Source organism: Parus major, chromosome 6, assembly GCF_001522545.3.
Source record: "Parus major isolate Abel chromosome 6, Parus_major1.1, whole genome shotgun sequence".
NCBI lineage: Eukaryota > Metazoa > Chordata > Aves > Passeriformes > Paridae > Parus > Parus major.
Window position 1 is genome coordinate 15,151,519 of NC_031775.1, and position 23,725 is coordinate 15,175,243.

General features: G+C 39.7%; 1 protein-coding gene across 2 annotated transcripts in view; it reads left to right on the forward strand.

Annotated features, from left to right (window-relative positions):
• Nucleotides 1–23,725, forward strand: part of PCGF5 (polycomb group ring finger 5) — a 66,924-nt gene that overhangs the window by 19,392 nt on the left and 23,807 nt on the right. For both annotated transcript variants that reach the window (XM_015633165.1, XM_033515517.1), the window contains exons 4-5: nt 13,473–13,782; nt 23,486–23,582. In XM_015633165.1, coding sequence (XP_015488651.1) covers nt 13,671–13,782; nt 23,486–23,582 — 209 coding nt within the window. In that variant the 5' untranslated portion in view covers nt 13,473–13,670. The remainder of the gene's footprint in view (nt 1–13,472; nt 13,783–23,485; nt 23,583–23,725) is intronic.

A 23,725-nucleotide genomic window follows, 5' to 3' on the forward strand; every position in this document is an offset into this window, starting at 1 on the left:
AGCATGTACCTTTCACTTTTTAATAGTAAATATTTGCATCTTCTCTGACTAATGTTTCTATGTTCTGTGGTTTTGAAAAAAGACACTTATCAAAGAAGTAGGGATCTCCATTGCCTTTTGTCTATGCTAGATAAATTACAATATTCTTGTAAGTGGTCACAAGTTTATTTTTCTTTGGCCACTAAGTGCCATTTAAATTGGCTCCTGTTTACATCGGTGACCGTGGTTTGAACAATAACGTTGTTGAGAGGTCATGTTCATAGCAAGGATGTTTGCTCTGACAAACATAGTAAAATTCACTTTTTTACTGAGTAAAAATTGTATGTAAAGATTTGGACAGGTGATCCTAAATTCCAGACAAACTATGGATTTACTTTTTCTTTCTTCAAAAACGTGACTGGATGCAATCTGTCTACAACAAACCATTATGCTTTCCACTTCCTCTTCTTTATAGCTATCTTTGTTATGTGGTTTTGTTAGCAACACATTAATTGTACCAAAAGCATTAGTTTTCAGGGGTATTATTGAGTCTCTCTACTGAAATTCACTAGCTTGTCCTTATTGACTGAGGGACATTAACAGAAAATTAAATTAAAAGAAAGCAGTTTCAGTACCTCATCTTGACAGTTTTCAACTGTTGTTTAGTTTTTTGTACTATTCACTGATATATAAAGAAAAAGGCAGGGGAAAGGTATTGCTTCACTGGTACAAATGTTAAGAAAAACAGATGCAATGAAGAAAATTGTACAATAAATTTTAAATATATCAGGTAATACTGTGAATTTCTAGCCTGTGTTTGGAATTATCTGGTTTAGATATATTTTTTAACAATGGTTCTATCATGTATTTGGTAAGCTGATCCATAATGAAAGTCACAGCCCCCCAAATACATATTTTACTTCCTGACTGATAGAGGGTTATGATGGCACCAGTGTTTCTGACAACTTTAAAAGTCACAGGATAAAACACCTGACAGAATTCCAGATTTCTCAGCAGGAAAAATGTAAATCGCCTTAATTTCATTCCTACTGATCTGTGGCAACTGAGGTCTTGTATTAAATGTGAATTATTAAATAGACAGCATGATGATGATAGGAACAGACTATGTGTTATATGTATCAACAAGTTCTCATAAGCCAAATTCCTTGTCAAAATTTCATATTCCCATCTATGCATTTGTGATAAAGGGAAATAATTTTAAGAGTATTATGCCTTTTATTCTTAAAAGCTTTCCAAGGATCTTAGATTAGGGAATGGAGTGAGATTTGCCATATAAATTGATAGGTGAATCCTTCTAGCTTTACACTGCTAGAACCTAAAGGTATTACAGCACTGGAGGAAATAGTGACATCTAAAAAAACTCAGTAAAATGCATACAGATTGTAGTAATGTAGAAAAGTTAGAAATTGGATATCTTTAGCATAGTTTATCATTTGCTTTAGAAAACCATTCTTGAAATGTATCTAGCATTTATGGGAGCTCAGTTCATTACAAACTGTGAAATATTTTGCAAGTGAAAATGTTTGTGCTTTTTCAAGTGTGTTGATACAGTGAAAAGGCAGCTGGCAATCTGAAGCTGAGCTATTATATTTGTGATAAATCTCATCTCACAGAGTCTCTTAGTGTTTGACAGTCACTATAGAATTTGGAACTCTCGCAATACGAATTAGAAATAGCAGTGAGGTATGAAACAATAGTAAAGAATGATGCATGCTCTCTGCTGATTTTATACACCTTTGTGAGATACAAGGAGGTGACTGTTACATATATCTATACATTCCTGCATGGACTTCCACATTAAAGCCGGATGAAAGCTGATAGTCACAATTTTAATGAGGTCTGTAGGCTTGCATGGACTCTGGGCATGCATAGTGAAGCAAGATAGTAATGTTTATACAATCCAGGCCTAAAGATATAACAGAAATATAGTTAACCTGCCATTTAAATATAGATATCCCTGCAGGGGAATGTAGTGATTTTAGCAAGATTGTGATTCTTTTTGAGGAGGAAATGAAGATGTCTTTCTATATACAAATCGAGATTCCTAATACAATGATCCAATGTGTACATTTCTTAGATCTTTTCATTAATTACCATTATGTATTTAAGGACCAAAACAGATATTATTTTGTTGTATTCAAAAATCATGATCTCTTGAAGGGCTTTGCCTGTACTGGTATGCTTAAGAACTCATTTTAGACTCAAAAGCATGTAATCTCCTGAAGTATTAGCTACATTTGTCACCAACATTTTCTTCCTACAGAATTTCGTTGCAAAGTAGTCCACAATCATGTCTAGTTGATGAGACTGGAGAAGTTTGAAATGTGAAAATGAGCTTCAGCAGACAGCACAATTTTGTGAAAGCAGGATCGTGTATATTCTTTGTATTCTGAGAAAGATTCAGCCTTGCTCTGCTGAGAACCCTAAAAACAGGGAGTCCAAACTGCCACAGCCTACTCAGCTAAAAGCCACATGATCTCATTAGCACTGTGCTGAATCCAGACTTCCAAGTGCTACAAAAGGAAGTTCAAAATGCAGGGATGGTAATTGTGGTCTCACAGTTTTTGGTTGATTTTGTGTTCATTCTGATTAAATGCACATAAACCAAGAATATGCTGTTTACATGCAGGCAGAAAGCCAGGATTCTGTAATTGCAAAAACAATATCAAACTTATTTTGCGTACTTGAGAATTGTTTGGTGTATCTTTTCTTTAGAAAATTCAATGATAATAAAGTCAGACTCTGACACCATTTACGCAGACTTTTTTGGTTTCATGCAGTCATGGAACTAAGGTTGGGCCAGCAGTCAACTTCCTAAGCTAATGTCACTGCAGAACTGGCAGATGATGCCAAGTTATGGGCTGATTGCTCTCTTGAGAATAGGTCCTGGCTAGAATCCTGAGTCTGTCTCTCCCTAAAACTAGCACATTAGTCACATGAAGAATCAACTAAATGTATCAGTTTTGCTTAATTGTTACCATTAGTATAGTGGATTAATATTATTAGAATTTCAAGATAATGCTTTCAGTGAAATATTATCTGCAGTGACTCTCATTTGTCAATGTGAACTGTTAAAAACACCTAAAATACTTAAAGAGCTTTCGTTTTTGAGGAAGTTTTTTATCTAACTCAGTAGGCCAAATTCCACAGTGACTATAGTCATATGATTGGATGGACAGGATCACATGGTACAGCTGCACAGAGCTTGATTCTCTATATACATACGTTAAATTGCTGTCAAAAAACGTCATAAGAGGATGTGAAGCTTGGTATCTTGGTCCACCCCCTATTTTCTCTTAGTTTATCCAGAAGAAATGTTCTCTGTTTTACAGTTTAAAATCAAATTCACAGGTATCTGTGTTAGGTTTTCTCCAATGAAGCTGACTGTTTTAATGGGCTGACAAAGTGACAGTTCCCATGAATGAGTCCCATGAAGTTCAAATGAAATGGAGTCCACTCAACATCGTGTTATTAAGTTCAAGGTTTTATTCCTGAGAGAGCTGGAAACAGAACTCCCGTTGAAAATCAATTGAAGTAGAGTAGTTAACTCCCTAAGACATTGTGGATGTCATTAATTCGTCTTGTAAAAGATGAGACAATTTGGTTGCTACTTTTCTATTTCCTTTCAAGCCTCTTTGTTTTCTGGTTCTGCCATCATAACAGGCATGAGTAGATTTGTTGAAGATTGCTTTGCTGAGCTTATTGATGTTTTAAATTTGTTTTGACTTAAGATGTAGTAGCAACTCTTGTTTTTAATTTGCAGTGCAAGTTGATTGCATAATTGTGAAGCTGTTTGACATGTGTGATACAATTTGATTTGCATTCCTGCCAGTTTTCAACTGTAAGAAACAAAATCTGTTAGTAACAATTTTAGTAGGAGTCACTGGAGGCTTCTTACAGTTTATTTTCATTGTTTTAATTTGTCTTTTAATTTCATGGAAATTGGGAGATGAAATTCTATAAAACTGTTTAAAGACTTCAGGTTACTGTTTAGCTGAGCTGTATATGCTGATAAAAGTGGCTTTGATAATTTGAGGGGAAAAAAAAGTGGAAACAATATTATCTATAATAGATATTTTTATATACTATATGTGTACAATGCAATATAGAATGGAAGAGGATATATATTGCTGACAAAAACAAGGATTTTTTAAAAAGGAATAGAATTATAGCAAGTAGCCATTAGGATGCCTTGTGAAAAAGCATAGACTACATTGTGACTTAATTAGCAAACTTGAAACCTGTGTTAATACTGTTATAGAAATACTTTTCCTCTGGAAGGATACATACATCACATTGGCAAAGTGTTTGCTGTATGACCTACAGATCCTGCAAGTCTGTGGAGGAGACATACCATGTCTGCCCATGCAGACAACAGTTGTATCAGGCTGCTCTGTGAATGAGTACACCACTGGAATTTTTCTGATAATGGAGCTCTGAGTATCACTGATTGATTTCTTTTTTCCATTGTGGAGTAGCAGGGAGACCTGAAGAAGCATTAATTGCAGATCAGATTTTCTCTAGAGAAGCCTCAGAATAAGCAGGTGATACAATTGTAGAGAGCAGCATAAGGGGAAACTGAACTGGCAGAAGCATATAATCAGATATCAATTGGTAAAGTAGTTAAGAAGTACAGGAGATTCTATAATAATAGAAATGGCAACACAAGTTGGATTTCCATTAATTCAGAGACATTCTAATGAACTCTTCGGCAGAAGTAAATGTCTGGAGACCAAAAATGTAATTCTGATGATGCAAGATGTTTGTGGTGCAGGGAGAGCACCTGATTAAAAACCAACATCTTCTTTAAGATGTTACCAAAGCACATGACCATTACTTGCTCTACTTACACAGACTTGGGAGATTCTGTACTTAAACAGAATTGCTATAAAAGCATAGGACTATTTTGCCCTGTGCTCTTCCACAACCAGGCAACTCTGAAAAACTGTGCTCCATTGCAGCCTACAGAACATTCTAAGAACCACAAAACATTTTTTACCAATAACATATAAGAAGGTGAAGGAACTATAGCACAGCAGACCAAAATGCATGGAAGTTAGCCTGCCATGAGATAAAACCAGGAGAAGCTGAGGATACCACCAGTATTTTAATTGCCCAGAGATCCTAACTCCAGCACAGATCACTGGTTTTTAACCAAGCACACAGACAAATGGAGGCAGAGAAGCATCTTGGTTTTATGTCTTGTAAACCTGCTGCCATTGCATCACTCCTAGTGAGCAGTCTCTGATGCTTCAAAGGCCAACCCCACTTCAACAAAAATCAATTATCTATGAAAAAAAGACCCAACTGTTCTGGCACAATACAAGGTTTTATACTATAACAAGAATCTTTGCCTTTAAAGCCAAAATAATGTCAGCTAGATTATTCACACATGAAGAATCAGCTTGGCTCCATGGCCATCTATACCTGTACTGTGCTTTAAAAACCCCAAACAAACCAGAAAGCAACAGCTGATCACAGTTCAGACATTGGATACTGGGCTAACTGAACAGATCATTTGGTCTGTAAAATTTTCCAAGTTTGTCTCACTTCCTCTGGGAAGTTTCTGGCTATGTTTGTGTCTAATGCATGTAGTCATGCCTATTCAAATTATTCATCAAAATAAAAATCCAGAACAGTGACAAAATAATGAAGGAAACAGAAGGAAAACACCTTTTAAAAATATGCCCATCACACTTAATTCTTAAATCTACAGCTGCTTTTAGCTGAAAAGTTTGGATTCTGCTGGAATAGATTGTTGTTTTTAGACTTGCAATACCTCTGAAGACTATATCACAGTTCTTAAATTTGCTGTTTCCAGGGAGGTATGGCAAACTGGTCACAAGATCTTCACTCAGTATGTTTAATGGTCAGCTAATAGCATATCTTAAACCAGATATTTTTTCCCTTCAACCTCTGCATACAAGTGACTAAAGTTGTCTCCTTCATGCTTGTGACAATTTCTAGTCAATTTTGTTTCAGAGTTATGATTTTTATTTTTCCCTTGCACTGGCAATCTCCCTCTCCCACTGCTATGACCTTGTTTCTTGTTTTCTGTTTCCCTAGCTGAAAGGAGACAGTGTGTGCTATGTCTGAGCAGTATTTTTGTGTGCTAAGGAAATGTTGAACAATACAGATCTGCTCATCTTTCCCTTGCTGGAGTCAGTTATTTGATTCTCTCTTCTTTACTAGCAGCCAATTATTATAAAGTCTCTAGGAACTTACTTTATGATTTCTCTTACATTTTAAAAGTTCCTAGAATTTAGTTCAACACAGTTGGAACTCTGTGTGACACAATTTTACCTTTCTCTTGAAGCATCTCCTGAATGCATTTTTCTTGTTTACGTATTTGTCAATGGCCTAATAATACAGATGTTGGCATTTTGCAACCTGCTTTGCTACTTTACTTTAGGCTATAAAAGAAGAGTAAGCATTAAGAAATGCTATAGATATCCCAGAAGTGCTATTATGTGCTAATATATGGCTTCTTATATAGAGCTCAGTAAGGATGAAGAAAAATCCTCATGGTAGAAATGCAAAAGCTCATTGCTGATCATTTTCATGAGTACCTGTTAGGGAAAAGAATAGCCTAATTCCTATTGTTTCCTATCAAATCCAAGGCAGTTTTCACACTTTCATACTACTATATTTTATATGATAAGCAATGTTACTACTCTTTGCCTAAAAAGCAAAGAAATACGTCACATGATCGATCCCAAGATTATAACAAAGGCTTGGATAATGGCAGTAAGAGTTAAGTTTACTCACCGCTAGTAAATTATTGATATGTATGAGAAAGTATACAAGATGGAGCAGGGAAAATTCCAACTGGACCAAAATAAATTAATTCACCATGAGGGCAGTCGGGTTGAGACAAGTTGCCTAGAGAGGTTTTATAATTGCCATCCATACATACACTCAGACTTTCTTTGGATGAAGCCCTGAGCAATCTGAATTAACTTTAACATTAGACCTGCTTTGAGCAAAGACCAGATGATGTCCAAAGGTCCTGCCAACTCAATTCATGTTGTATTCTAGATAATTTTCTACTTGATTGGGAATTTAACACTGGAAATAAGAGATCCCAGGTGGTTATATGTGATCTCTTCTTCCTACCTGAGTAAATACGCAGTGATTTAAAATAAGTTCCCTGCAGTGGGGGAGGTTGATCTTCCTCTCTGTGGTGCAGCACTGATGAGGTGAAATATAGAGTGCTGTGTCCAGTTCTCAGAACAAGAAGGATGTGAAGCAGGTCTCAGGGCCCCAAAGCTGTTTAAGGTATTGGAGCATTGTTCATATAAGGAGAGGTTGAAAGTCTGGAAACTGCTCAGCTGGGAAAAAAAGGGGATCTTTTCAGCGTGTGTAATTCCTTGATTGGAGGGAATGAAGATGAAGTCAAACTGTTCTCAGTAGTACCCACTGACAGGAAAAGAGGTAATGGGTACAAACTGAAACACATTAAATTCTATCTGATAACAAGAAAACTTTTTGTTTGTTTCTTTTGTTTTTTTGGTTTTTGTTACTATGAAGTTGATCAAAACTGGAACAGATTGCCCAGAGAGTGTGTACAGCCCCATCTGTGGAGATAGTCATGACCCAGCTGGATACAGTCCTGGACAACCTGCTTTTGCTGATCCTGCTTGAGCATACAGGTTGAATTAGATGATCTCAAGTGGTGTCTTCCAACCTAAGGAATTCTGTGAAGTTTTCAGCTTTTTAAAACTGCAGAATGGCATTTCCATCAGATGTCTAGTGAATCAGTATCCAGTGAAGGTGAACACTGTGGTACTCTCTAAATGCCGTTCGGATTGCTACACAATTTCTATCAAGAAAACTAGGGATTTTTTGTTTTGTTAGTTTCCTAGTTCAGATGTTCTAGTTTCACTAGTTCCTAGTTCAGAGCCCCAGTAATTCTTCCACCTACAAAATACAAAGTAACTCTTAGGGTACCTGGAGGGTGGTTGGAGACTTGCCTAGAAACAGACTCCAGAGTAGCTTGATAAAGATGATAACATTGTACCAATGTGGATCTTCTTGAAAAGGTAGAATTATTCACTCACTTCAAATTTTGATGAGAATTTGGCTTGATTGACCAATGTTTATTTTTTCTCTAAAATTTACTTGGGAACTGGCATCAAACATTGGTATATTTCAAAAAGTATTAGAACTGCTTTAATAAAATACTCAGCAGTTCACAAGTTCTTGTGTGTTCTGGCTGTTCCTTTAAAAGATACATTTTATTCATATTAAATGTAAGTAATTACTCTGTTTCAAATCAGGATGATACAGTAGGGATAGTAAGTAAAGTAGTTCATTATGGATTTCTCAAAACTACTTCTCAAGGATGATAATGCTTAGAAAGCAGCATTTATTTTCTATGTGTTAGAAAAGCTCATATATGTGAAAAAGGACTTGGCTTTTTAAAAAAAAAGTAAGCACTGTGTTAGAGGAAACAGAGGATTGCTGAGTAAAAGTCAGTTGATGAGAAAGTCAAAAGTTTAAGAAACACAGAAAAATGAGAGCAGCTGTATTTTCATCACTCATTTGAGGGCTATAATCACCATCTCTGTCATGCTGTGTGTCCTAGGGTGACTTTATGATACTGTATTGTATCTCCCACCGTCTGCTTATGCTGGATATTGAGTTCTGTGCCTTTAGGACTAGATCCAAGAGCAAAGGGAGGGAGAAGCCTTGGTGCACAGTTTTGTCTGCAGAAGCTTCTCTTCCTCCCCTGGATTCCTTCCTCTTGGTGTGTTGTCCGCAGCATGGATAGAGGGAGGACAGCTTTCCTTTGCTTTTTAAGTTAGTTTCTTGTATGTGAGCTGAGTCAAGACAGTTTTTCCTGAGACGGTGGCTTTTTCTAGAATCTCTCAGCTTTTCTCTGGTCTGGAACATCAGGACAATCACCCAGCCCCCTCAAAGCTGCACTGCAGCCTGGACACCGGGCCTGAGCCCCAGAGACACTGAGCTAGACTGAGCCACATCCACAGAGGACTCTCTCAATTTGCCATCTCTTCAGAACAGTGAGAGTTTAGTATTTTGTATTATTTATTTTTGCTGTTTTATTGTTCAGTATTATTCATTTATCCATGTTTGTGAATACTTTGTTTGTTAAATAAACAGGTTTCTTCCATTTTCTCCAAGGAATTTTTCTCCCAAACCATTTGGGCAAGGGGCTGCTGGAACCTGCCTTTTCAGAGAAGACACCTTTTCATTTCCTCCAAAATTTGTCTCAAACCAGAACAAATATTTTTATGCCCAATGCGGGGCTCGAGAAAGTGAAAAAAACCTGTACTAATTGCATTTTGGTTACTCTGTATTGGGATAAAGCAGTCAGTAGCCATGCTACTTGAATTTATAATGTCTCTCTGGCTTGAGGCACTGATGTCTCTCTGGTCCCTAGACCTGTTTGAGGTAATCACAGCTTTCAGGTCCCTAGGCTTGTTTTCTTACCCACAGATAGCTCCAGTTTTGTGCCTAATACATAGCTTTTACAGAAGATGGGCCCGGATTAGGATTGATATTTTGTTGAGTGTGGTGATTATGATTTATAGAGTTAACAAAGGTACTGGGGTTTGTTCAAAATGTGTATGATCTGTTGTTTATCCTTCCTAATTTCTGTCCTAGTTTCCATAGCCTGTTTTGGGGGTTTATTAGTAACTTCACCCAGTGTTTTAGAGGAGGAGCAGGGGATGAGGCTTCCCAGCCTTTCCTCTCCTTCTTCTCCATTGAATCTGTTACGTCACCTTCTGACAATGTTCAGTGTCCCCTGAATGTTAAAGAGACCACTTTTAAATACTTTGGTATTTATCTGGGTAAGCATCTGCTATATGATCTGCAGCTTGTCTAGAGTGAGGGCTGAGATGTCTAGAGGGGTTGAGGAGACACCTGACCCAGGGGTGGACCCAGGCATGGAAAATCCTGAGCGGTGTGGGGAATGGCAGAAAAATGGGTCAGACCCTGAAGGAATTTTCTGACCCAATAGCCTGGGACTCTCCCCATGAACAAATGCAGAACCCAGATGAGGTGGGGAAATATATGGAAGAGAAGCAGGACCCTGTGTTTCCTGTCACAAATACCTGACACATATTTACTCTGATGAGCTCAGTTCATTTCTTAATTCTGTTTCTTTTATAATATGAAAGGACGGCCTTGTTTGATTCAAACACTATTCTTGTTACCTTTGAATTGCTATAAGTAGATCAAAATGCTCAAATCACTTATGTGGACCTGTATTTTTAAATAAACCTGTTGCATGCAATGCTAGGAGTTACCTATCTTTGAATTTATAATTAATTCATAAGCATTTATTAACATAATTTGCTTCCTGATGATAGTGTAAGTGTTTAAGGATTTACTTTCCTCTGATAATGAAATGAGAGCTTCTTCTGTGCTGCTTCTCATTTGCTCTTTATGTTGTGGTCTGGAAAGGTGTTGAAAGCCTCAGCTTTCATCACCTTCAGTCAGCATCTCATAAATACCACTTGGTACTGGCAGGACTGAGTTCCTGCATTGTGAAGAAATGAGGCAAGAATTTGTCATGTACACTATCACTTACCTGGCGTGTGACTGCTCTTAAAAGAGGGACTTCAGTATGACTTATGGCAATCAATACTAGTTGTGTATGTTTGCAAGTATCCTAACTGCTGTGTGAGCATTACTGCATGGCCTACACAGTATAATAAATGACATAACTGAGTTTTTAATGTGCTTGACTAGAATACTGTGCACCTACTACTGTGTAAACATGAGCCTAGCTCATTAATTTGTTTAGAAAATGTTGGGTTCTTTTTTTTTTTCAAATGAGACTCTTGATAAACTATGCTATGAATTCTACCTTAGAATACAGTTTAGTTTTAAAAAAAATCTTACAAGATGCAGTGATTTGGAAACAGCCAGGAGAGCGTCAGCAGTTGCTTGTTTTAAATGCATGTGTATAAGTTTAATAATGCAATATCAAACTACATTTGAGCAGGGCCACTCTAATGCACATTCTGAAATAAGTTAGCTTTTACTAAACTGACTGAATGTGACTAATGAAAATGTCCCCATGAGATGTATATAGTTTTTGTTGTCTCTTTCTCTGTTTAGTGTTCTTTAGCCTGTGACTTGTCAGTGTGTCCTATGTGGTATAAAACTGCAACCAACGGTTAACAGTACAAGGTTTAAACCATCAAAACACAGCTCTGTTAAGCTGTACTGAATCCTGTGGTGCATCAGGCACAGCATCACCTGTCAGTCAGGGCAGGTGGCTGTCCTGTTCTGCTCTGCACTGGTACAGCCTCACCTGGAGTGCTGCAGTTACACCTCAGTGTAAGATCTAAAGCGTTAGCAAATGTCCAAAGGAGGACTATGAAAATAGTGGGGAGCCTAGAGGGGAAGCCTTATGATGAGCAGGTGGCTCAGGTTATTCTGCTTGGAGGAGACTGAGGGGAGACTTCATAGAGTCTGCAGCTTCCTCTTGAGGGAAGCAGGGGAGCAGACACTGATCTCTTCTCTGTGGTGACCAGTGACAGGACCTGAGGAACTGGCCTGAAGCTGAGTCAGGGGAGGTTTAGGATGGATATTAGGAAAAGGTTCTTCACCAGGAGGGTGGCTGGGCACTGCAACAGGGTCCCCAGGGAAGTAGTCACAGCCCCAGGCCTGACAGAGTTGAAGAAGCAGTTAGACAATGCTTTCTGGCACGTCTTGTGACTCAGGGATGTTCCAGTGCAAGGACAGGAGTTGGACTTTGATGGTCCTTGTGGGTTCCTTCCAGCTCAGGATACTCTACGATTCTATGCTGCTTCAAAAGATTTTTAGCTATATAATTTTTTTTCATGTTGTGAAGAAATAACCTCATACAAGATGGACATTTTATCAGGAAAAATCATTCAGATTCTATTGAATTACTCTGTGTATGGTTTATCATGCATTCATCATTGCCCTGTAACTTTAATTGTAACAGTTTTTGATGCACCTGACTCAGACTAGCCATTGAATTGATGTAAATGGGGATCTATTGCCTGTTAAGTATTACAGAAGTAGGACTGGATGGCAGAAACAGGCCAAAGTTATTAAAGCCTTCTGCTGTTGCAGCACTTACACAAGGATAAAAGGGAAGGGTGCACTGGAAGGCCACTGCAAAATGAGCATTTACTTCAGAATGCAGAATAGAAATGCAAAGACCTAAAACAGTCACAGGTAATGTGGCGGCATTGCAGCTGATACAGGAAATGTCTCCTTATGTTTCTGTCATTATTGTTAAAAGCAGTAAAAAAGAATTTTTCCAGAAACAGTACAGTTGGAAAATTAAGGCAGCATTAGGTTTATGGATAATTACCTGGTAATATGATGGATTTCTGTGACTAGGGGGGCTCAAAAAGCAGATGCACTGAGCCACGGAGACAGCTTTTATTCGTGCTAAGCCGTTGGCTAGTTGGTCCCGGTTCGAGGAAAGCACACGCATTTTCGGGGGATTTGGGCTAACTTAGTGCAGTGTTTAGTGTTTGCGTTTGCGGGCTGGAGAAACGGGTTTAACTTCCACCCTTCTACGGGCAGAAGCTGAAGTTATTTTTAAGAAACGGCGCCGGTGCCCCAGCCGAGGCACCGAGCCGAGGTGCGGGCCGGGCGCCGCTGCTGCGCTTACCTGGGGCGGGCAGCGCCGCCGCCCCGCTCCCGTCCGGCCGCCGAGCGCGGGCAGCCCGCGGTGCGGGGCCGCGCAGGGCTCCGGCCGCTGCCGCCCCGAGCGGCGCTGCGGGCTGTGGCGCAGCGGGGCTCGGCCGGGAGCAGCGCCTGCGCACCCGTCCCGCCCGCCCCGGGACCGGCCGCGGCAGCCCGGCGGGGAGGAGGGAGCGCTCCGAGCGGGGGAGGCGCACGGCGTTTCCCTTTCTCTTTCGCCGGGCGCCCGCCCGAGGCCGCGGGGCTGCGCCAGGTACGGCCGGGGCCGCGGCGGGGGCGGGAGGCGCCGCAGGTGCGGGAGGGGAGGGACGGGAGTCGGGCAGCGGGGGCAGAGCCGGGCGGCCGCCGCCCTCTCCCGCCGCGGTCCCGCGGGGCCGGGGAGGCGGGGGGACTGCTCCCCGCGGGGCCCGGCGCGGCCTGCGGGCCCGGCGGGGCGGGGCGGGCTGTGCCGAGCCGGGCGGGCTGTACCGAGCCGGGCTGTGCTGTGCTGTGCCGAGCCGAGCCGGGCGGGCTGTGCCGAGCCGGGCTGTGCTGTGCAGTGCCGAGCCGGGCTGTGTTGTGCTGTGCTGTGCCGAGCCGGGCAGCCGCGGCCCCTGCACCTGTCACCGCGGCCCCGAGCCCGTCCCGCCGGCGGCCGGAGCCCGGCGGGGCGGGGGGCGCGGGCTCGGAGCTGGGCTGCCCGCTCACGGCGGCTGCTGTTATGTAAATTACAGCCCCGTGCCGCTGCCAAGTTCATGGCCACACTGGTCCTCCGGGGCATCGCCGCTGTCCGGCCAGGTTCACATAGCTCTCTTTTTCCACGTGTGTTACAGGTAGGAAAATGACTCGCCCGGCACAGAAGCAGGAGTTATGAGCCATGTCTCTGTGAGACCTGCGGAATTAAGATCAAATGCCTGGAGAAGTCCAGTTGCACAGAGCAGTGCCACAGCTCTTGTGAACTGTGGACATCGACGCCTCTCAGACTTGCTTCTCTGGCCCCAAGCACTCTGCCTGCATTTCCTGCTCCACGAATGGCTACTCAGAGGAAGCACTTGGTGAAAGATTTCAATCCTCATATCACCTGCTATATCTGCAAAGGCTATCTCATCAAGCCAACAACAGTAACGGAGTGCCTCCATACCTGTAAGTAGTACTTTGGAAAATAGTCCCTCCTCCCTTTAAGTGTTAATGTGTTTAATATGACCACTTTGTTTTTGTTTACTGGATTTTTGCATTAAATATTCTGAATAAATCCAGTCTCTTCTGGAGTTTCCTAAACACTGGTCTGCAGTCTGGGTCATCTTAAACTGTGTGCAGTTCTGTGCTCCACAGTACAAGAGAGATACAGAGCTCCTGGAGCAGGTGCAGCAGAGAGTACTAAGTTAATGAGGGATCTGGACAACCTCTCTTACAAGGAGAGGCTGAGGGAGATGGGCCTGTTCAGGCTCAGGAAGAGGTGACTGAGAGGGGACCTCAATAAGATGTGTAACTATCCAGAGAGGGTATCAAGAGGATAGAGCCAAGATCTGCTTGGTAGTGCCAACCAGTTGAACAAGAGGCAATGGGCAGAAACTGATGCACAGCAAGTTCTACCTGAACATGAGGAGTAACTTCTTTACTTTATTGAATCTCTTTACTGTATTGTATCTCCTCCTTGGAGATATTCGAGAATAGTCTGGATGTAATTCTGTGCCATGTGCTCTGGGATGACCATGCTTGAGCAGAGAGGTTGGACCAGATGAGCCACTGGGGTCCCTTCCAACCTGACCCATTCTGTGAGGGTATGTCAGCTGTGCTGGACACCTGGCAGGGTACTGAGACCCTTTTGTTTGCCCTAGGCTAGTAGTGGTTGTGCTGGCTCTAACAGTGACCTTGTATCGCTGTGGCCTGTCTGATCACAGGTGAGATCATTAGGTCAGGTGTGCTCTTTTGATAATATAACCATGCTTGGAACATAAACTCATGTATGTGTTGGCAGTGTGTATGATGGATGCACTAGCTCAGTCAGTACTGGCCCACATCTCTCTAACGTGTTTCGATGGCACAGTGCAGAGAAATACTTGAAAGGTGGCAAAATATTTTCTTAGGGAGTAGATTTCTTTCAACTGAAACTTCAGAACTTTTCTCTGAAGCTGTCTCGGGAAAAGTTGTTTAAGTTGTCTTCTGCCCCCACTACATCTAAAACATTGGCATATATGAATTATATTAAATGCATACATGGTCCTATCAAACTCCATTGTCTTATTTTCACAAGTTTATTTACATGCTTGTTTTTTTCACATTTATTTCCAAATAGGCAGTAGTTTCACTGGACCTCCTTTAGAATTTGACATTCTTCCAAATAACATTTGAAGTCTTCTAAAACAAGAGTAAGGGAAAATTGTATGTCTTCTGGTAGATTTCCCGTTCTTAAACCTTTAATAAATATCAGTTAAAAGTCTTGTCTTAGCATTTCCTGACATTTCTGTGCAATGTTGTCCTTGCAGTTGTTATTGTCTTCACTGTTAATTTTTACAGTTTGTTCTTACATTCATACTATATGAAGCACATAGAGAATTAAAACAATGGAAGCCACTGTGCAGCAGGAAAACAGTGACACAGCGGCCATCACAGAGACATGGTGGGATAACTCACAACTGCAGGGATGCAGTGGATGGCTATAAAACTCTTCAGAAGGGATAGGCAAGGAAGGAGAACTGGTGAGGTAGCATAGTGTGTTAGGGAGTGTTTTGAGTGTCTGGAATTCAGTGATGGTGATGATAGAGTTGAGTGTTCATGGGTAAGAGTTGGGGGGTGGCCAACAAGGCAGGTACCATGGTGGAAGTCTGTTATAGATCACCTAATCAGAATGAAGAGGCAGTTGAAACATTTGAGCAGCAGCTGAGGGAAGTCTCACAGTCACTAGCACTTGTTCTAGAGGAATACTTCCATTTACCAGATGCCTACTGGAAATAGCGGAGAGAAAATAGTCTGGGAGGTTCCTGGAGTGGGTGGAGGATGACTTATTGACATAGTTGGTGAGTGAGGCCTTGCTGGACCTGGTATTTGTGAGCAGAGAAGGTGGGTGATGTGACAGTTGGAGCTATCTTTGTTAGCAATAGTTTTCAGTTCTTGGAAAAGTAAGGAGGGCATTTAGCAGAACCACTTCCCTGAACCTTCTGGAGGGCAGATTTTGGAGTGTGGTTAACTGAGTCCCTTGGGAGGCAGTCCTGAAGGGCAGAAGAGTCCAGTAAGGCTGTATATGCTTTAAAAAGGAATCCTAAAGGCACAGGAGCAGGTTGTCCCCATGTGCAGAAAGATGAGTTGGCAGGGAAGGTGACCAGCCTGGCTATACAGAAAGCCTTGTCTGGAACTTAGTAAGAAAAGTAGAGTTTCTGAATTTGGAAGACACAGAAGGACTGCAAGGATACCATGAACTTATGAAGAGAGAAAATTAGAAGGACCGAAGCTCAACCAGAACTTAATCTGGCTGCTCCTGTAATAGACAATTAGAAATGTTTCTATAAATATATTATCAAGAAAAGGAGTGCTAAGGAGGATTTTCATCCTTTATCAGATACAGAGGGAAATCAGTGACAAAGAGTCAGGAAAAGACTAAGGTACTTAACAGAGGTAAATTTATTAGAGAGAGGTAAATATGTTATTAAATTCTCTTTCCCTTTAAATAAATTGAAAAAATTCCAGTATTAGCTAATTTTTTATGCATGAAGTTTAATGAACATTAGTAGCTTTTAAAAGATTGGAATTAGAGGAAAATACATCAGAAATAATATTTAAGAAAAATACGTTTTTATTGTGGTATCTTTTTGTTTATATAATTTGGTTTTTTATTTACTTTTGCTCCTATTACAAAACAATAATGGCAGAAGGAGGGTTCTCTTCTCAGCAGCATCTGCTTCTTTTGTTCTTTTGTAGTTTGTGAGCTCTTACTGAGCCAGCTCTGTTACTGCCCAGTTCCCAGGTTAGAGCAAGTGAATTTTACTGAGCTGCCATACAGTGACACAGGTCTCCTCACTGAAAAACTGCCACACGTTTGGGTGGTTCAGTAAAAATGCAGGAAAGAAGATGGTGTTTCTTTAAAGCAAAGTCTAGTTACAGTTGCCAAAATACAAAGCTTACAATGATGGAAAGGAAAATGAAAAAAGTGATGATACGTAAATCTTATGTCTGCAAAGGAAAAGATAATGGCAGAATTCAGGAAGGTACTCTGCTAAGTTATCTTACAGAAAATATTTAATCTTTTTAATTTTTTTTTTGTTTTTTCAAATATAGGCATGATACCCTACAGGTATGGTAAGACATACTTCAGTGTCTTCCAGCAACTTCAGTGTTGTCCAAATAGATATCACAGAATAGAATTATTTTAACTGTCCTTTGGTATTTGTCTTGTACTTACTAATTGCCATAATTGAAAACACTGTTGTACAGATGATCAAAATCTGCAGATATTAGTGGCTGAAGTAGCAGCATAAATTCATTAGATACTGAGAGTACAATGTATTACTCTGGACAAGATGAAAAGCATGTATTGACATAGATGTTCTCCAATGATCATAGGGGAACTAATGTGATCAGTAGTAACCAAAGCAGGGAATTAGCAGTTACTTCACATATTCTGTATTGTTGGAAAATATTAAGTAAAATCCTGCCCTGAGAAATGAGTGCCTTTTCACTAAGAGATGTTTCTGATGCAACTTTGGAAAATGTTGGACAGATAACTCCACTATTCACTGTGAAACCTAAGTGCAGCTTGGGTACCAGAAGTGCAAACTTTCCTGTCTCTATTGGAAAGGAAATGGTTATGTTACTGCAAAATTACTTATTCTGAAAATTCAGTGCTTCACTTCTTTTTTGCTGCTTCCAACACAATGGTTTTTCTTATGGACTGAGGCCTTTTTTCTAGTCTGTTACACAGTTGTCAAGGATGTTTAAGAACTACTGATGGAAGCAGGCTGGATGTTTGCTAAAGGGCATGTCCCATCATCTGTCTCCTGAGTCACTCTGTTGTTTAGTACAGTGTACACTTAAAAAATTTGCAAAATAAACTTTCCTCAAGAACATTCTTTAGTATCTTAAAAAATAACAGACTGTTTACACAATTGTAGAAATGTTGGTTGAAAACATCAACAAACATCTGGAGGTTGTCTAGGCCAACTTCTTGCAGGAGGCAGGTTAGTTGCCAACACTCTACCAGGTCAAGCCATGTCTCTGTGTAGTTGACATTTGAATTTCTAAGCATGGAGTCTCCACAGCCTCTCTTGATAACCATTTCCAGTGCTACAATCTTTATCTAGTTTTTCTGAATGTCCTGCCAAATGTCAACACATGACTTTTGCTCCCTGTGATTCTATTTGCCACTCCCAAGAAGATGGGCTCTGTCACTCCTGTAACTGCTTTTCAAATGCTACAAACTTTTATTACCTCACCTGCCAGCCTGTAGCATGATTTGCTTTTGGCAAATTGCTGTTGCCACTTCCTGATTGCATTGTTGTCCCTCACATAGTTGGAAGTTGACTTCAAGGGACATGATGTAATCTTCCCAGTGAGCTAGAGGAGGCTGTGCTTCCCTGGCTCATTCTTCCCCTCTTTATTAAAGGTGGGCATAACACATTACCCTTTTCTAGTCATTGGGTACCTCTCATAATCACCCTGATTTTGATATGCTACCTGGACTGTAGATTTAAATACATCCAGTCTTTCTCAGTAAGCTTTAACCTGCTGCTCCTTGGATGTCAATCATCCTTCTCCTTCCCAAATCAAGCTGGAGAGATCATGCAGGGAGATCTGGCACCAAGTGCTGCCTGTGAAGACCAAGGCAAAAAAATATTGAGGATTTCAAACCTTTCTGTATAAACTATTCCTGAGTTTTTCCCTCATTCATTAACAGGCATATTTTGTTTAAACTTCCTTCAGCTACTAGCATACTTACACAATTCCCTTATGTCTCTCATCAGTTTTAGCTATGGCTGGGCTGTGGCTTTCCTAGTTTAGTCTCTGAGTGCCAGAATAGTGATTTTATATCCTTTTGTTTCCCATTCTTGTTTCAACTTCTAATCTCCTTTTGCATATTAATTAGGAACCATGTGCGCTAAGCAATTCCTGTGCACTGAGCAGTTCCTCTGACAAAATTTCCCCTACAGTGGACTGTGTAGCTCAGCCAGCTCTCTCCAAGTCTCTTTCCAGTGATGGTCTCCTTGGGAAATGTGCTGAGTGGTTGCTTAAACAAGCTAAAGTCCATGTCCTGAACTTCAGAGGCCTAACTGTGCTGTTTAAGTGTGTATCCTTCCTCAAGATCCTCAACTCACCTCAAGGCAAGCTGCTCTCAGTGGCTGTATTCATCACCAGCTTTTCCCTGTTTATGAACAGGAAATCAAAAGATGCTTTACTCCTAGTTGGTCTCTAATATTTGTGTTAAGAAATTGCCAACCAAGGCGGTCTAGGAACTTTCAGAAATGTCCTTCCCTGCAAGAAATTTACTAGAGATATAATTTTCAATATCAAATAATCTTCCAACCAGAGTGTTTTTCAGATTCTGCTAAAAACCTATGCTGTCAACAGAAGATCCCAAAAAAACTTCACTGCAGCAAAAATTCTCACCCTCAGACAAGCAAGCTGAGCTGCCTTCAGACTCCTCCTCCTGCAGAAACTTTAGTCAATGGCATGTAGCAGGGCTTAAATGTTATTTTGAAATTGTTTTCAACACAAAACATCTTGGTTATCACATACTGAAATTCTCTCTCCCTTTTAACAGAAGAGAGTCCAGTATGACTGTGTCTGGTAATTGTAACTAAGAGTCAAGTAGTCCCACTTGTATGTTTTCTGAAAAAGGTGGTTAAGTGAATTGAAAGTTTTCTGTCCTATTTTTAAGTGAACACTTTCCTTAAAAGTAAGTGCTTTTAAAGCAGATTTAAGGTAGATTATTAAATACTTCAGTAAACATACCAAATGGCTTGTTACACTTCTGTGCCATCAGTGAGATGGGTTTGATGTTCACTAGCTGTAGATATCCTGTGCCCTTCCTTTGCTCACTGAATCAGAGTGATTAACTTTGAGAAAGGAGATCCTTGGAAGAATTCAAAGGCTAAGTTCTGACAAAGAATTTGTACCACAATTAACTAATTAAACTTTATCTTGTAAAATACTTAATTTAAAAATGCAATATGAAGTTTTATTTAGGTACCTCATTAATCACCATTTAAGCAGTAACCTGGAGGGATACATATGTATGTAAATATTCATAAGATATGTACTTTTTTTATTTGTTTGTGACATACAGCACAGTCTTGGCACTTGTATCTGTGTTTTTCATCTGGTTACAGAGATCTGAAAGAATGTGTGAACCAGATATCTCTGTATTGGAAAATAGCATTGTTATGGTTGCAGGCCAATTAGCATATGTCACACAAGCACTTTTATCAGCCACAGAAAGTCATCTTACGTGAGCTCAACTTCTATTGTGTCTCATATGAAATGTCATCGTACAACTTTGAAATTCAGGTTCTCATTTCACTGGCATGTGTAGCATATCCCTCAAAATTCTGCAAAGTGTACACTTTGGTTAAGCAGTTTTCTTTTGCCTGTTTGCTGCCCTACCATAACCTACAATAAAGCAAATGAAAACATGGTATTTTGTTAATGTTAATTTTTGTTAAAGGATTTTGGTTCAGAGTTTGTTTTTTTCCCTAAGGCGGTGAATTAACTATATTTGACTTTTAATTGTGTTTAAGGATTCCTTTTTTGCCTAACTTTTTCACCAATATTAAGATTTCATCACATTTTCTGAAACTGCAGAGATAAGCTTTGAAAAATGTTCAGTGTTTTATATTGAGAGTAGCAGAGGCTGATTATACCTGTCAATAGGGAAACATTGGTTGATGATCCCACTAGGAATATCATGTATCAGTTCATTATTCTTGTATGCTAGAATTTATATATATTTTTTCACCCTTGTATTCCTGTTGGTAAATCACATATAGTTTTGGTTGGCAAAGTCTCATAGCACTGTAGCTCTACATGAGAAAATGCAAAAGGTTTTTTAGGTTAGTTCAGAATTTATTTACAGTTTCAATGGGGTTTTATGGTATTGAGCTGGCTGTACAAACACATGATCCAGATCTGTGTTTTTCTTGAAACAGGAAACATCCATATAGGACTGGAATAAGGTTCTTGATTCCTTATGATGTCTTCTCTGTATCTATTGTACTCAAAGACCTTTCCCACACTGGAAATGAAGCTCTTCATTAATCATTAGGTTCTTTCTTGAACTGTGCATGATTTCCAAGGGTGTAATCTTCTCTCAAAAACAAAAGGTATAAAGAATGCACCATAATATATTCAGACTGCGAAATTCAGTTCCTTTCCATAGATTGGTTTATATTAGCAATATTTCTTCAAGTTACATTCTTGTGGATATTAGCATGCTTTATGTTTAGCAGTGTTTAGTGTTTGGGATGTTTCATGGAATCAATTATCTGACTTAAATAAGTGTATTAGTTATTGATCCCATGACATGGAGTGCTTCTGAATAGTAATAATTTCAGATTTCTTCTAGGTGTGAATAAAAGCTATAGCTCAGATAAGCCCTATTTGTATTTAGCTTGGAAAACAAACAAAAAACCTAGGAAGCCCAAGTGTAGAATATATTTTACAAGACAAATCAATGCAGTAAGAACAGTGTCACCTCATCACAAACTTTAAGAACTTCTCTGACATGAGTGGAGCAGAAATCCTCAGGGCAACTGAAGGGAATTAAATTCTCTTAAGAATTTCAGAAAGTTTTCCTAAAATGCAAGGAAATTCTTTCAGAAGGAGGCTAACTCTATTGCTTACAGAAAAGAAACCAAATCACTCTGCTATTGATACAAAGCCCTTTCTCCTTTTGGAGAATTTTTGTGCTAATTCTCTGAGTTTCTGTTCCAAAAAATATTCATAGAATGGTTTGGGCTGAACAGACCCTTTGTTAGTTCTGACCCTCCTCTCATGGGCAGGGACACCCTCCACTAGTTCAGGTTGCTCAGAGCCTCATCCAGCCTGGACATTTTCCAAACAGGAGAAGGTTAGGGGTTGAGCTTATCACTTTCAAAATTGCTATTGACCAGTTCCAATTACATTTATGCAATTTTTTCCACTTTGTTTATTCTTTCTCATTTTAAGCTGGTGTCAGGCTAGAAAGACTCCATAGAGATGCTGCTGTTTATACCAGACAGAAGGCTTGCCAAAAAAAATAAAGACTAACTCCTTCCTTTATTATAGGAGTTAGCAGATAAAACTCCATTGAAAAAAAGTTATCTTTAAGCTCAGTTTCTATGAAGTCAAGTTAGAAGAGGTTTAGAGTAAGCCAAAACCTTCTGTTACTTACATCAGTGACTTTCAACTGAATTTCCAAATGACAGGAACTTGCACCTGTGTTAGACTTCACAATTTCATCATCATACATGCATCCTCAGCCCTTTTCCCCCCACACTCTTCAAACTGATGTTTCCAACTAATGACATTTCTGAGACAATTAATGACTCTTAACCTGGTGGTTCATCATTATTGTCATCACCCGTCACTAACCCATACACTTTCTCCTGACAGAAGCAATGTATTCAGCCAGGATTATGAGCTATCAAGTGCTGCAGCTGAAAAGCTCAACTGACTGAAGAGTTATTTTACAATTCATTGAGAAACTTGGGCTGTGAAGTTAATGTCTTTAAGTTAGTGATTTAAGCAGTTGGAAGAAACACCTACATGGAAGTTTAACGTGTATGCCTTATCAGCATCAGCTGATTTGAAATAATCCTTCTGAGCATTCTGAGGCAAGGCTTTGTTTGTTAAAGGAAGTTGAGGATTCCTAGAGTTGTCTTGTAATTAGAATTTACCAACTTGTTTAGACATGTTCATTCTTCTTTAAGTAATGATGAAAAAAATACAGTGTTTCAGCAGAAAGCATATTGCAATCACAGCAGTCCATTTATTTTTTCAGTCCATTTACTGATGAATTTGCAGTTCTTATTTCAGTGTAGGTGAATTAATAATAAGAACAGGGTAGAGTTTATCTCCATCCAGGACATTCTTGTGCAGTAATAACAGCAGACATATTTGTTCTCATCAGTTTGGCTTCCATTATTAATGACATTAAAATCTACAGTCTGTAATTAATCATTTGGAAGCAACAGTAGTGTAGCACCTTGTTTAGTTTACTTTCAGTTAATTGGTTTTTGAATTCACATTGGTTTGGGTATATTGATGCTTGCCATGGCCCTGATCGTGGTTTTTCATTATAAGATTCAAATATTAAATGGTGAGTGTACGTTCTGTCATTGTTTTGGGAAGCACTTTGTCGAGAGGGAAACATTTTGAACCTGTGTACAATTTCTGTGGCCTTCTCTCTTACAACAACTATTTAAACCAGTATTTTCAGCTGCAAGCAACACCATTGGAACAGAAGTGATGTGTGTAAGTCATTTTCAGATCAGCTGAGGTGATGGTGGGCTCTGCTGGCTGAAGTTGCCCAGCTCACACCTGAGAACCTGTTCTTTAAGGTGGTGCAGGCTGCAGGCTTCATGTGTTACACTGGGAGAATTCTAAGTAGCAAAAATATCTCATAATTTAAAACAATGCTTGTCCAACCTGTGCTGCTGCTGACCTTGGCGTCTCAGCAGAGCAGAACTAACTATGGTTTTGAGGAACAAGAAGGGAATAAGTTACATTGTAATTATTTACTTTAAAACAATACTCTTTTATTTCTCATGCATGAAGTAGCTACCAGGTATCATTATACATTATACAGGTCACACTTGAGCAATATTATTTAGATTTTGTCTAAGTGAGTTTTTCTTTTTTTTTTCCTTCTCTGACTTAGTTTGTAAGACTTGTATTGTCCAACACTTTGAAGACAGCAATGACTGTCCCAGGTGTGGCAACCAAGTGCATGAGACCAATCCACTAGAAATGTTAAGGTAAGAATCTATTTCACAAAATTTGCTGAAATGGAAGAGTAACAAAAAAAGTATCTTAACATCTTTATCCTAAAAGCCAAATAATAGTTCTGCTTATTTGTATAATACATATATAAGCTGTTCTAAGCCATATAGGTTGTCAT